Raw genomic sequence first — 14325 nt, forward strand, 5'->3', positions numbered from 1 at the left:
TGTCAGAGACCTGAGGGCTCATCTGTACAATGCAGGGTTTGGGCCGCTGTTTGGGAGGCAGTGTGGGACAAGAACTGAGGCCTGCCTCCTGGCTCTGCTTCTTAGATGCCAGGGGGAGCTGGGACATATATAGTGGGGGTACATTAGAGCCGTCAGGCCAGACTCAATACGAAAGAGATCCCTGCAGCTGCAGACTGGCGTAGAAAGCCCTATGCTGACATTCTCTGGTTGTGCTGTTCTCCCTTCACTGCTTTTGTTCAGCATTTCCACTGACATCTTTGTGTTTCAACAGGCACAGCCCTGCTGCCCTGGGTGTGCCACATCAGAAGGCCCTTCCCTCGATCCTCAGGAAGGCCAGCCCAGACCTCCCGCCTTCCCATTCCCTCCTGCTCAGCCTGGGTGCCATCCCAGCCCTCGGGGGCAGTCCAGGAATGCTCGGGTCCCACAGGGCCTAGGACCGGGCAGAAGAAAGCCAGGCAACAACTCTAACATTGTTGTTTGTTGTTTCTCAGGTTTAATGCACATTAGGAACAAACCATAGTTAAAGGAGAGGAAGGTGTCTGGACCAGAACCACGCCACCCCCTTGGTACAGGGGCATCTCGGGGGGGGGGAGGGCCAGAACCTCTCCCTCAACCCTGCAGCTTCCTGCCCAAGGCTGGAACCCTACCCTTCCCAGGCCATTTCCCCACCCCCAGTCCCAAGAACTCCCTCCCTCCCCACCAGGGCTCACTGATGTAGGAGAAAGGTGACGGGCAGGGGGTGGCTGAGCTCTGACCCGGGCCGCCAGAGGGCCATCAGGCCCCCACGCACTCCACGTAGTTGGCGGGGTAAAGGCCGACGCGCCCACTCTGCAGCTGGCCCTGGCACCAGCCCTGTTCATCTTCGTCACTCATCTTCAGCAGCTCCTCACCTGCAGAGATGTCATGCCATCACCGGGCATCCCGCCTTCCTACCTCTCCCCAGCCCAGCCCAGCTTCTGGGGTTACAGGGAGAACATACCCTAGAAGAGGGGCTTATAACCTGCTCAGTGCCACAGGCCTGGGGGCAGGCCAGTAAACCCTGCAGACCCCTTCTCAAAAGAGGGATTCTAAATACGGAAAATAAGATACACAGAAGTGCAAAGGAAACCAGCTCCACTGACATGATCATCAACGTATTTCTGAAAAACCAAGTCACAAACCATGTGAAGAAGCCCTGATCTAGCCTGAGACCAAGGAGTGGGAGCCTGGGAGCCTGACTGGCCCCTCTGGCCCAGGGCCCTGCAGAGCCCAGCTGGGAACAGCCAGAAGACCCAGGCAGAAGGAAACAAGGGAAACAATCGCTCTCCCCTGTGGCTCAGTAAAAGCAGAAATAGGTTTTCCCTTTCCCCACCCCGCTGCTGATACCCAGGAGGCGCTGAAGAAGTGGGAAGGGAAGGGAGAAGGGAGAGCGTCATCATACCTGCTCTGAAACTCAGCTCATCTGCTTCCTGGCCTGAGTAATCATACAGTGCCCGTACGCGGACCCCCACAACACCCTTCCGGGGACTCTCATCATCTGACCACTCCTCATCCTGCCCATTCCTGCTGGGGAGGGAGGAAGCAGATCAGGCAGACTCCAGAGTCTGCTAGGATCGGGAGGGCAGGGGATGAAGGGTCATCCCCACACCTGGGTCAGAGCAGGGCCAGGGAAAGAAGGCCCTGAATGGAGTCCTGGAGACCGGGGGCAATCAGGCACTTGGAGGATCACAGGATTTGAGATTGGGAAGGGACCACAGAGGCTACTGAAGCCAAGCACCTCTAGGTGCCAGAGGCCCAGAGAGGGAAATGACTTACCCAGGACACTTCCCAAGCTCTAACCACCATGCCATGCTGCCAGTAGTAAACTGGCTCTGAAGCAGAATTTCTCCTCTGCCTCCAGGAGACATGGCAGTGGGGAAGAGTGTGAAGAAAGAGAGTGGAATGGAAATGGAGAGAAGACAGGAGGCCAGAAACTGCCATCCCCTTAGGTGCATGGCTCTCGACTGTCTGACCCTCTCTCGCATGCTCTCTCTCTTTCTCACACACACACACACACACACACACACACACACACACACACACACACACACAAACACCCCTCTATAAGAGTTTGCTAAACTTCAAAAAAAAATTTTACCGCCCAAACCCCCAGCTATCCTTCACAGGAAGGACACCCAGCCCCCTCATCCTTCCCCCTCCCACCTTTCAGTGCATAGTGGGGCTAATGGCATCATCTGCCTGTTTCAATTCAGCCAACAATCCTCAAAGAAAAAGAAGGTCAAATGCCAACCAGCCCCCCAAGCTCCCCCAGGGGCTCCATGCTTTCTCACCCTGGGCTTCCTGGTGACTGTGGAGGGGGCACAGAGCCATCCCTTGTGGGCACAATGCTGGTCAATGTGACTTCATCCGGGTTCCGGCTGCCTTTCTCCTTCCGGCTAATTGTCCTCTGAGTATCCAAAGACCACTCCTGTGGGGCCAAGGAGGCATTTTACTGAGAGTTCCTCTCAGGGAAGAAGAGGGGAGTCTGAGGACACTGCCAGCTCTCTCACTCTCTCCCTCCCTCTCTTCTCCCTCCAGCCTGTCTCCCACCCTCTTTCCTCTCTCCCTCCACTGTCTCTTTGTTTCTTTCTATCTCTCTCTCCCTCTGTTCTCTTTCTCTTTCCCTGTCTCTCTCTACAGCTCTCCTTCCCAATCTTCCTCTCCATCTCTATCTCTGTCTCTCTGCCCTCCCCCAATTATGATGATCCCTGGGCCTTTATTATAGTTTAACAAATTTAATAAAAGAGACTCTCTGGTCCCGGGAGGGGATGAAGGAGTGGGGGAGAGCCAGTGTAGCCCTGCGGCCTAGAACATGCCCACCTCAAACTGTGGCCAGTTCATGGCCATGCCTGGCCCGTGAGTGCTACGCCACCACCGTAGGTCCTCCTCATCATTGGCAGCCACGATGCCCTGGTGCAGGTCCCGGTGGAGCTGCTGGAACCTGGAGGCCCAAGTCACAGTCCTCAGGCTATCGCAGCCCCAGGTCCCACAGTGTCCCCACCTTCCCTCCCTCCATCAATGCCATTAAATTCAGACCCTGTGCAAGGCCCGGAGCAGACAGAAGGAGGCCCCCCAGGGTGTGCCGCCAGACACCCCCATCCTCTCTGGCCTCAGCTACAAAGTGGGGGCAGCCCACCTGTCATTGGCAGACAGGTCGAGGTGCTGGTGGAAGGTGAGCAGCATGTCCTTGAAGAAGAGAAGGCGCTGCCGCTCGGCCGTCTGACACCCTTCAAACACCTGCTCCATATCCTCCATGTAACGCGGGGTATAGCGGTGAAGTTCTGCCAGTGTCTGCTCGTACTGGACTTTCATCTGGGATGGCCGGGAGAGTGGACAGGGTGAGGGACTGGGTCGGCCCAACCCACACTTGGGTCCCTTGAGGAGGGCTGGGGGGAAAGGTTCCCCCACCCCCAGATTCCTCCTTCACCCAAGTGCCTAAAATTCCATCATTAGAGTTTCATTTCTTTGGGTGGATAATGATGCTGCCCCTCTTCCCCTTTCAGGATTCTCTTTACACACAAACACTAGCCAGCAAAGTAGTCTATAAATGCCTCAGAATGAAGGAGACTGGGGAGAAGAGGAAGAGGAGGCAGTGTGCAGAGGCAGATTGGGAGTCAGAGGGCCTGGGTTCACCCGAGCTGTGTTGCCGTACCTAGCCCTTGACCTGGGGGGTGCCTTCCGGCCCCGGGGACCTGAGAAGCCAGGGAAGGGGAATGTCACCCAGTCTGGCGCTCTGCCCAGGGCTGGCCCTGACAGCTGGTACCTTCTCGGCCTCCTTGCCACAACGCTCCACCCGCTCTTGAAGCTTCCGCAGCTGGTCCTGGGACACAGCATTGTCAGCGCGCGCATGGCTCTCGCGGGTCTGTGCTGTCTTCTCCTCCTTCCGTGCTGAGTGGTAGCTCTTCTTGGAGGCCTCCACCTGCACCGGGCGGGCACGAGACATAGGCCCTTCATGCCACCACACCTGTCCCCCCAGCTCTCCCAGGGGCCAGCCTCTGCCAGTCTGAGCTGGCCTTTCCCACACAGCCTCCCCTGGCCTCACCTCCTTCAGCCTCTTCACCCAGGGCTTCTGGGCTTTCCGGAAGCCATCTTCTGCGGCTCGACTCTCTCGGAAACCTCCCAGAACAGGCCGGTGGAAGGCTTCCCGCTGCCAGGCGCGGACCCGATCGCTGTCCTCCCCATGGAGCTTATCCCGGACCTCAAGGTGCAAGGCACTCAGTCGCTCAGCTGCCGTGAGGAAGGCATGCCATGCCTTCTCCAGAGTGCCATACTGGGGACCTGAGGGTGGGACATGTCAGGTCACGGGGAGCCACCCAGCACCTTTCTCCTCCAGGCGTCTCCCACCATACTCCTTTGTGTGCCTCCCAAGCATTTATTAAGTGCCTGCTGCCTTCAGCCCAGGCTGAAGAGACCCAAAGATGGCATCCCTGCCTACCCTTCTCCACAGCCCCTCGCCACTTGCGGGCCCAGTCAGCCAGCTGCTGGGCATAGGCCTTCTCGATCCGAGCTCGCTCCTGAAAACAACTGACGAGGTCCCCACACAGCCGGTGGCCATCCTCCACACGCTGGACTGTCCGTTTGTAGTTCCCAGCCTAGAGGAAGCAGAAATACTTGTTTTACCAGACACAAAAGCTCATCTCTAGACACAACCAGAAAGAAGGACACTCTCTGAAGATAACAGAAACTGTTTAGGAGGAAAGAACCAGAGACCACAGGTCAAGGGCTGGACAGGACCTCAGTGACCAGCTAGTCCAATGCCCCATTTCATAATTAAGGAGACTGAGACCCAGGGAAGTCAACTAACCTGTCCAAAGTGCCCCAGGTGGAGAGGGCCAAGGCAGGAGTCAGCTCCTGGTCCTCTGTACTGATTCCAAAGGGTGAGGATTCAAACTGGCATCGGACCCTCACCTCCCTCCCTCCCACCAAAATCCATGCCTGCCACCACCATCCAGGGCCCCTCACCTCCCAGAAACTGCCCCCAGGGATCTCCCCGCCTGCGTCATCCTCCATCATGTCACCACAGCACCGAATGGTGGCGGCTTCCCAGACAGCTGCAGGGGGAGGCACAGTCAGTGGAAGGGCCTGTGTCCTGCCCTGCCCAAGGGAGGGGCAAATTTGGCCACAGACACACATTCTAAGATATAAAAAGCCCCCAGCCCTCGCCCAGCCCCAGAGCTGGAGGAGCTGGGAGTGACCAGAATGGCCCAGCAGAGGGAGAGGCAGGTGGAAGGGCTTTTCTTCACCCAGAAGCTCCCCATTCTCCCTGTTCCAAATCAGGCTCATTCCACATACCACTCCCAGACCCTGCTTCCCCCCAGCTTCTTCCCCATTCTCCATCCTGCTCCCAATCACCACACAGCCTACCTGGGCCTCAAGATGGCAACCAAGGGCCTCGAGGGGGCTGCCACTCCAAGCTCCCACACTTTCTCCTTCTTAATCTGAAAAGGGCAGGTTAGAGAGAGAGGGAGGGTAGGCAGAGGAGGGCGGTCAGTCAGGACCAGTGCCCTGGTCCCCTGACACAGCAGCTGCTGGCCAAAGTGCTAGACTCTAGCAGGGGGAATGCCAGCCAGGTCACACGATCTGGCCAGGGATTAGATAGCCAAAGGGCCTCCAAGGGGCTGGAGGGAGAGGTCTCTTCCCCAAGCCACAGGAGGCCCCAGTCCCTCTCCAAACACCCAAAGACAGACAAAGTCACTAGTGCCAGCAGAACCAAGGTTCCTCTAGGTAGAGCTGCCACCTTTCCCCATGGCAATTCCACAAGTTCCCTGAGAAACAGGATATTATCAGTGAAGAGAAAATACTGGGCCAAGGGCAGAGAGACTAAGGTCTCGGCCTGCCTATGTCACTAGCTTGATAATAATCATAACAACTTGAATTTCCATGATTTTTTCTTTTTTTTTGGAGGGCAATTGGGGTTAAGCAACTTGCCCAAGGTTATAAGGCAGTTTTTTATAAGGCTAGTGTGTGGGTGGGTGTTAAGTGTCTGAGGCCAGAACCAAACTCAGGTCCTCCTGACTCCCGGGCCTGCGCTCTACTCACTGTACCACCTAGCCGCCCCAATTTCCGTGATTCTTTACATCTGTTATTTCATTTGATCCTTACAACACCTGGGAGGTAGGTGCTAATATTATCACCATTTTACATATGAGGAAACTGAGGCAAACAAGGTTAAATGACTTTTCCAGGGTCACACAACTAACGATGTCAGAGGCAGGATTTGAATTCAGGTATTCTTAACCCAAAGTCCAGGGCCCTACCCACTATGGCAATTCCCTGCCTAGACGACCTCAGCAAAGTCACTTAAGCCCTTTTCTGTGCCTCAGTTCTCCATCTGTAAAATAAGAAACCACCACCTACCCTGCATGTTAACCAGGCTTATCATGATCAAGTGACAAAATGGATATGAAAAATATGGGAAACTCTAAAGTATGGGAAGGCTAACGAATCAGAATCCTAACAACTGACTGACATATGGGGGGGGGGGTGATTTGAAGTTTATAAAAACCTTTCTTTACCTATTATTTCTCACTGGAGACTTACAAGAAGCCTATGAGATAGATACTATAGGCGTTGTCCCCATTTTACAGTTGAGGAAAACTGAGGCTGAGAGAGATTAAGTGACTTGCCCAGGATCCAACAGTTAGTTAAGAGGTAGGATTCAAACCCATGTCTTCCTGACTCTACGGTGAGTACTCTTCTCCCTATGCCAGACAAGCAACATTCTTTATCAAAAAAAAAAATCAACCCAGCTCCTCCACAAACATCCTACAATACTGAATCACTTCTACCTCCAGGACAAAGTTCACCCTTTCCTTTCTGTGCAGGGGCCTGCGGTTGAGGGTGTTCAGTGCACACCTAGCCTCCCCCTCCCCCCAGCCATAGCCCCGGCTGGAAGAGAACTTTTCCAGTCTGGGCACTCACATTCCAAGGCCTAGAGCAGAGGACAAAAGCAGCAAGAAAGCAGCCAGTGATGAATGGGGTTTGCAGAGAACCCAAAGTGCCCTCCTTTGGGTCCCAGAAAAAGTATGCATTGAATGGAATCCCAGGCTAATGGAGCCTCAGACCTGGAAGGGACCTCTGAAGCCATCTGGTCCAACCTCCTCATTTTATAGATAAGAAACTGAGGCTCATGGGGTTCAGTGACTCACCCGAGGTCATACACACCTTGGGACCGGGAGTGGTAGAGCTGGGTTTTGGACCCAGATCCTCTCACCCCAGAGACAAGATTCTTTCCTATACCAAGGTCATAGAAAACCAGAGAAACCTGTCTGTCTCAGAGTCAGGGTAGTCTGAGAGTCAGGACAAAGTGACAACTCTTTATCTTTTAGCAAAGGGCTATGGCCTTTGGGAAACCCAGTTCCTGAGTGGGCAGGTATCCACCCTACCCAGAGCCTGAAGGGGAGGGAGGGCCTTAGGACTCACCAAGCCTTAGGCTGGGGGGAACTAGGAACAGATCTCCTTATGTGTCGTGACCCCCACAGGTCACAGTTGGACACAACCCAATCTCTCAGGGCCAGAGCAGCCCAAGGCCACCTGAGTAAAATAAGTGGGAAACATTCCCTGACTCTGACTGTAAACTAACTTAGGTGAGTGTCCAGGAGAGCCAAGATCCATTCTTCAGCCCCAGGGAACTGTCTGAGACAAGGCAAAGACAGCCCCAGTGAGGGGCTCAGCCTCACTCGTGTGCTCCCTCTGAGCATTTCTAGGTAGTTGTACCCCACCTTCTGGGTCAAGGGACACCAGAGAGGAACAGTGGATTAGATTCTTTCTAAGTCCAGTAGCCATGTAGTCTTTCCAAACCCAAAAAGAATCACCATTATAAGCATACTGTACAAGGGGCTGACCAGTCACTGTCTACAGACGTCCAAGGACATCTCAGTACAGACTCTTCTGCTTGACATTAAAGCCCTTCACAACCTAGACTCAACCTACCTTTCCTGCTTTGTGACCCATTCCCCTCCCATGCACACCCATACAGTCCTGTCTCCTGTGTCTGGGCCCCCCAGCTGTCCTCCCTGCCTAGCACGTCCTCCTTCTTCACCCCAGCATCTTAAAATACTTAGCTTTCTTCAAAGCTCATCTCAAATATCACCTCCTACACAGCCCCTCAAATGCTAGCACTTCTATCCCCCAAACTACCTTCTGTTTATTTTGTAAATATTTTTATATGTACAGGGCGTCTCCCTCCAATAGAACAGAAATTCCTGGAGGACAAACACCTTGGAATCTATTTGCCTTCTTACCCCTAGTGCCTAGCACATAATCAATAAATGCTCACTGATGGGTTAAGAGCATTGGGAATATATTCATGCATATCCACAGTCTGCACTCATACCTCTGACCAGACTCTGGTGAGCCATCCCCAGAAGAGAGGCAGAAAGGGACTCTTTGCTTGGCTGTGGGTATAGGGTCCAGTCCTGCCCTCTTGTGCCCTGGTTCCTTACCCTTTACCACTGTGACAGGGTGCATGAGGCCTCTGGAGGGAGCCACCCCTGGCTCTGCTCCCCCTCCCCCTCCCCAGAACAGAGCCTCCTGTGTGCTCCAGAGCTGGCACTGCTCCCTCTGGCCTCTCAGAGCAAACACTCAGCCCAAAGCTCAGGGCACTGCCAGGGCCACAAAGCCCCCCTTTTACCCTATGGTCAAAAAATAGAAACAATCATTCTGGGGAGCTGCCCCCCAAAACACCCTGGCCCACTTCCTTTCAGCCCCTTGACATGACCTCTGGATCCCCAGGTCTGTATAAGGCCCCACCTGTACACCTGCTGAACAAACTTTAGCAGTCAAGGATAACCCCTACCCCAGAAACAAGTAAAGGGTTCTTCCCTTTACCCAGTGGGTGCCAGTAAAGACCTGAGGCCCTGGCAATCTGGCTCCCCAGTCGGCTGAACCTCGGTAGGGCATGGTAATGCCTCACCACGTAGCTGGCTGAAAGCCAAGGGGCATGGGTGAAGCTGGCATGAAACTCCCTGACCCTCACCATGGAAGCTCAGCAGGACCTGGCTCTGTGTGGGGTGGAAGGCTCAGCAGGGAACCTGAGCTGGAGCCTGGAGGGCTCTGCCCTTTAAGGACCCTGGCCCTGACAAGGTCTGGCTGCTTCGCCAGTCTGGCAATCCCGGGCTCCCACTGCAGTCTCGAGTCGCAGATGGGACCAGGAGCCTTCTCCTCCCCACAGTTTGGGGGAGGGGGTGGTGCTCGCCCAGTCTGAGTTGGGGGTAGATCCGGCCCCCCTGCCCCGGCCTTTTAGGCTTTTGGGGTGGGGGTGGGTGGCCCACAGCGCTGCCAGGCTTGCCTTCCTAGGGCCAGTGAGGCGGTGGAGAAGCAAGCCTCAGCACGCAAACAGCCAGGAGAGGTGGCAGTACAGAATGAAGGGGGGGGGGGATAAAGGCTTTTGTGGAGTGAGGGAAGAGGGTGCGAAACGATCCAGGGAGGGGCAAAAACAAAGGGACGCTTCAGGAAACCCAACCTGCCCTCGCCAGCGAGGCTGGCTCAGTGACGCACTCGGGAGGCCAGAGGGGCAGCCCGTACCCAGGCCCCTGCTCTGCCCACACCCCCTCTTCCCCGGGCATCGGGCCGTCCATGCCTCAGAGCCCACGCGGAATGGGGACCGGGCCTGGCCAAGAGGCTCCCACCGCGCTGGCAAAACTTGCTCAACTCGGTGGGGGGGGCGGGGGGGGAGGGGGGGGGGGGGGGGGGGGGGGGGGGGGGGGGCGCCCCCGGGGGGGCCCCCTCCCCGCAGGAGGGGGGCGTCGAGTCCCCCCATCTGGGGTCCAAGGGGGGGTCCCCGGCCCCCCGGCCCCCACTCCCTGTGCTCCAGATGCTCAGTGCCCGGCGGGGCGGGCGGGGCGGGGCATGATGGGGCACGGCAGCCCCCGCCCCCTCCCCAGGCCCAGCCCTCCGAGGGCTTCTCAGGGTCCCCCAGCCAGGACCGAGCTCCCCTCCCCTCCCCCGGCCCCTTGGCCGCCGCTCCCCGCCCCCCACGTCGGGCGTGGTGGCCGGGGGCTCCCGGGGGGGCGGGAGTTGGACTGGGCTGCAAACTTCTGGGGCCGAGTCTGGGGGGCGGCGGCGGCGGAGGAGGAGGGGGAGGGCTGCCCGCCCGCCAGCCCGCCGCCGCAGTCCTCCCAGCCCTGCCCAGCCCCAGCCAGTGCCGCGCCGGGCCGGCGGGCCGGGCAGCCCAGAGCCCCGCCGAGCCCGGCCGCGTCTCCCCGCCCTGCCGGCCCTCACCGTGTCCCTGCGCTCGGGGGTCCGCCGAGGCTCCCGGGCCCGTGTCCTGCTCCTGCTCCGGCCGGTGCCGCTGCCTCCCGGAGCGCGGGGCCCTCCCCCCGGGGAAGCCCAGCCCACCGGCCCCGCCCCCGCCGCCGCCGCAGTCAGACCCGGCGAGGGCCGGCGGGACCCGGAGCCAAGCCCCCCCCCCGGCCGGGGGGCGGCCCCCGCCCCGGGGGGGGGGGACGAGGAGGGAGGGCTGTGGGGGCCCCTGAGCTGGCGAGGGAGGGGAGCGGGGTCAGAGTCCTGGCGGTCAGCAGAGAGAGAGCCAGGCTGCCCGGCTGAGATTTCAGGATCGCCCTTCCCCAGCCAATCGCGGCGCGCAGTCAGGTAGAAGCTCGGTGTGACCCTGGCTGGGCCCTGCGGGGGGCGGGGGGGGCCAGGGGGCCACAGTCCGACTTGCCTGTCCGAACAGCAGGACGGCCGGGAGCGAGGGGCGCGGTCAGTCCGAGAGGCCGGGGACGCTGTCACTGCCTGGGCTTGGGTCTCGCGATTTCATTCCGACTTCTCCTGAGCCCCGGCACCCCCTTTGCCACTCTGCAAGTTTCCAGTCTTGCAGCTCTCCAATTCTAGCCCTTCCCAGGCACCCTTTCTTCCCTTCAGTCCCTAAGGAGGTTTTTCATAGCTCGGCCTGCTATTTATAGCCCCTGAACTGATCCAGGAATGTTCAGACGCTGAGCTGTTCCCCACCTGCTCAGCACCCACCCACCCCCACCGGGGCCCAGGCTGTTCCCTCCGAAGTTCCCTCCTGAGACAAGGTGGTTTTCCTTTAGTGCGGGAACTGGTTGGCATTGACCAGGCTGCCAGGCAAGAAGGGAGCTTAGTCCCAGGCTACCCGGAGTTCGGTAGGGTTTAGTCCTGTCTGGCTTGGTGTGGTGCACAGGGATGGGTAAGGAGGCCCTGCCACCCCCACTCTCCAACCTTCGTCATCCCATTCAGAGTGTTCCCAGATTCAGAGTCCGGAGAAGATTCTCGACCTGCAGTATGGGAACCCTATTATCTACCCCGGCCGAAGAGCGTGCCTCCAGGGGAATCAGAGCACCGATTCCAGAGAAGAGAAGGGGCCAAAATGTTCTCTCTCTTGCACGGACACGATTTCTGTTTCTTCTCTCCCCATGGTGTGTGAGGGGTGGAGTAAAGGGGAGAGGGGGTGTAGATTTAAAAATAGCAAAATTATGTTGTTCCTAAATGCATGAGTAGAGAGCTGTTCATGCTTTATGAAAAGCTATGCCGATGATTGTGTACGTGAAGTGGAAGAGGGACAAGAAGGCAGATGGGAGATACTTTGAGTGGCAGCGATGCTAAGGCATTACTTGTGTGCTAATCTGAGAAGGCCGGGAAGCATCCTGCCACCCCCAGTTTCTGATTTCATACCATAGCAGAGTTTTGCAAATAATCCCTGCGCTGGATGACTCCTAGGGCTCATTCTCTTAGGGGGTGTGTACCCAGCACAATGTGGGTTATAATCCCAGTTTCAACTCCCACTCATTGTGGGACCTTCTCTTAGTACCTTAATTTGCTGCACCCCAATAAAACTTGATAAGTAATCTGATTATCCTATCAGAGGGTTATTTGCCTATACTAATTACATTATAAAACAATTACAAATTCTCAATGAGAGATGTAGAAATCACAATAACAGTATCTGGATTTGTATTATTTTTCACTTTTTCTCCACCTACTGATTGCCTGGAGGCCTTTGGGCACAATGTGAAAACAGAAGAATGAAATTAAGTACATGAGTAGTCCATTAAAATCTCCTTAAAAAAAAAAAAAAAGAAAGCCACCAGGGCTCTAAAGATTTAGAGATGCTAAACCCAAAGATAGGCCCTTGAAATGTAGCAAATGGGTTACCTGGAAGACCAGGAGGGAAGGTATTTCCCAGGATCCTGAGTGGAAAACATTTTATTTCCCTGGGGTTCAAATCTGGCAACTAAAAGCAGCTGTGTTCCACCTGATTTTAATTGCCTTTGAGGTGTTCTTAGCTCAAGGCACAGAGGGGTGCTCAAAGCAGATCCCCAGCTAGTGCTGACTAGATAGCCCAGAACCTCTGTGCTCCTGAAGGCCAGTGACCCCAGGCGTGCTATTGTTCCCAGAAATGGCGGAAACTCAGGGGGACCTTGGGACAGCCGGCCTCACGTCAGGAAGACTCACGTTGCTACATTCAAATCCAGCTTCAGACACTTACTAGCTGTGTGACCCTGGGTAAGTCACTTAACCTTGTCTGCCTCAGTTTCCTTGTCTGTAAAGTGAACTGGAGAAGCAAATGGCAAACTACTTTATCTTTGCCAAGAAAACTCCAAATGGAGTCATGAAGAGTAGGACATGACTGAAAACAGCTGAACAATCACAACGACAAAGGAACTTTACTTCCTGAGGACCACGCACCTTAATAATCTAACTGGAAGTCAGTGCAGGCTGGAATGATGGGCAGGCTTTCAAGTTCTTTAGAAATGCGGCCCATTGGTTGAAACCTCCAATCTTCCAGAACACACACAGACACAGCTTTCTCTAGGACAAGTGACAGCGTTCAGCTATCCTGATTTGGTTGTCTGAGGGATGAAGCTCCAATGTTTCTCACCATGGTACCCCTCCTCCCCAGCATGTAGGATAGGTCATTAAGGGAAAATCACAGACAACCCCACATAGGAAAAATGGTCTGAAAATCAGTGAAACTTCTTTGGAGGAATCTATTTTGAGGTTAAAATGACTTGAACAACAGATGGATGGCACTAGACACGGAGGATAAAGCAGGGTTCCGAGTCCAGTTCATTGGGACAAGGGCCTCTGGTTTGGAATGTGTCCACGGTGAACCATTTAGAAAGTGCTGCAGAGTCTGCTGACACCACGTGTTGGTGGTTCAGTCCAGGAACTTCAAGAGCACCGAGGGAGTGAGTGTTCAGGAAGCCTCCAGTGGTTACAAGCAGAAGCTCCATCCCATAGCAAGTCATAAAAGGTAGAATTCTTGCCTCTGGCTTATTTTGGTCATTCTCTATAAGTTTAAGACCTATGAATACAGACCTTGTCAGAATTGTTAGAGAGGAAGGGATAGGAATACTGAAACATGCTGGGAGAGCAGGAGGTGCCTTAGCCCCGCAGGGAAAGTCAATCAGTGCTGACCTCCTGGGTTCTCCAGGCCCTTGCCCACCCTCCTGCCATTCTCCCACAGCCCTTGTTCCACAAACATAGTAGGGGTGTCCAGGTGGCTCAGTGAGTAAGAGCACTGGCCCAAGAGTCGGGATGACCTGGGATCGAATCCGGGCTCAGATACTTAGCACCACACCCAGAAATAACTGGCCATGTAACCTTGAGCAAGTTACTTAACCCCAATTGCTTTAAAAAAAAAAAAAGAATGAAAGAAAGAAAGGAAGAAAGAGAAAGACATAGTATACCATGGATGAATTAATGAACAAAAAGGCATTTATTAAGCACTTACTATGTGCCAAGCACTGGGAATACAAGCACAGCTAGGTCCCTATTAGTTTAAATAAGAAATCCCCCTTGGATAATATCTCATGTAAAACACAGTAATTGGTTCCATCCCAGTAGAAATCTGCAGTGTGAAACTGAACAATGCCATTGTGTCAGGGGGATTCATTACGGGCACTCACTGGAACTTAGGTCTAGCCAACTGGAGACAGTCTCAGCCCTCGAGGAGTTTATAGTCTGATGATTCTTCATCTCCATACAAGGCAGGCCCACTAACTGGGTGCCCCTAAGGTTTGGACTGGGCCCCCTTCTCTTTTCTCTCTCTCTTTTTTTTTTATTTAAGCAATTGGGGTTAAGTAACTTGCTCAAGGTTACACGGCCAGGTGCTTCTGGGTGGGTGCTAAGTGTCTGGGCCCGGATTCGATCTCCAGGTCAATCCTGACACTGGAGCTGGTGCTCTTACTCGCTGTGCTACCTGGCCACCCCTTCTCTTTTCTCTCTTTGCTGAGGGTTCTTAACCTGCTTATCACAGACTAAGGTTTGGACTGGACCCCCTTCTCTTTTCTCTCTTTACTCAGGGTTCTTAACCTGCTTATC

The 14325-nt window shown here is 55.2% G+C and overlaps 1 protein-coding gene and 2 long non-coding RNA genes across 5 annotated transcripts in view; 2 read left to right on the forward strand and 1 right to left on the reverse strand.

Annotated features, from left to right (window-relative positions):
- Positions 1-491: 491 nt before the first annotated feature.
- Positions 492-11209, reverse strand: PACSIN3 (protein kinase C and casein kinase substrate in neurons 3). Of its 3 annotated transcripts, none has more exons than XM_069091574.1 (11): positions 10703-11209; positions 5404-5477; positions 5002-5090; positions 4475-4631; positions 4082-4317; positions 3803-3958; positions 3176-3351; positions 2860-2980; positions 2331-2467; positions 1442-1566; positions 492-911 (listed from the first exon to the last, which is right to left on the reverse strand). In XM_069091574.1, the coding sequence occupies exons 3-11, from the start codon at positions 5050-5052 to the stop codon at positions 796-798; spliced, it is 1275 nt and encodes a 424-aa protein (XP_068947675.1). In that variant the 5' UTR covers positions 5053-5090; positions 5404-5477; positions 10703-11209; the 3' UTR covers positions 492-795. The 3 variants fall into 3 exon arrangements, with proteins under 3 accessions (XP_068947675.1, XP_068947676.1, XP_068947674.1); XM_069091575.1 differs by lacking the exon at positions 10703-11209 and adding an exon at positions 10261-10379 and having other exon boundaries at positions 1442-1563; XM_069091573.1 differs by lacking the exon at positions 10703-11209 and adding an exon at positions 10261-10379.
- On the forward strand, positions 10379-11851 carry LOC138163896 (uncharacterized). The gene is made up of 2 exons (XR_011168952.1): positions 10379-10629; positions 11239-11851. It is a non-coding gene; the product is annotated as an uncharacterized lncRNA (long non-coding RNA).
- Positions 11852-14211: 2360 nt separating this feature from the next.
- The window catches only part of LOC138163897 (uncharacterized), a 4362-nt gene continuing 4248 nt past the window's right edge, over positions 14212-14325 (forward strand). The window contains exon 1 of the long non-coding RNA XR_011168953.1: positions 14212-14266. This is a non-coding gene — a long non-coding RNA (uncharacterized lncRNA). The remainder of the gene's footprint in view (positions 14267-14325) is intronic.

This window comes from Petaurus breviceps, unplaced genomic scaffold (genome assembly GCF_028583685.1).
Source record: "Petaurus breviceps papuanus isolate PSGF00001 unplaced genomic scaffold, PetGlider_PUasm1.0 188, whole genome shotgun sequence".
Classification (NCBI taxonomy): Eukaryota; Metazoa; Chordata; class Mammalia; order Diprotodontia; family Petauridae; genus Petaurus; species Petaurus breviceps.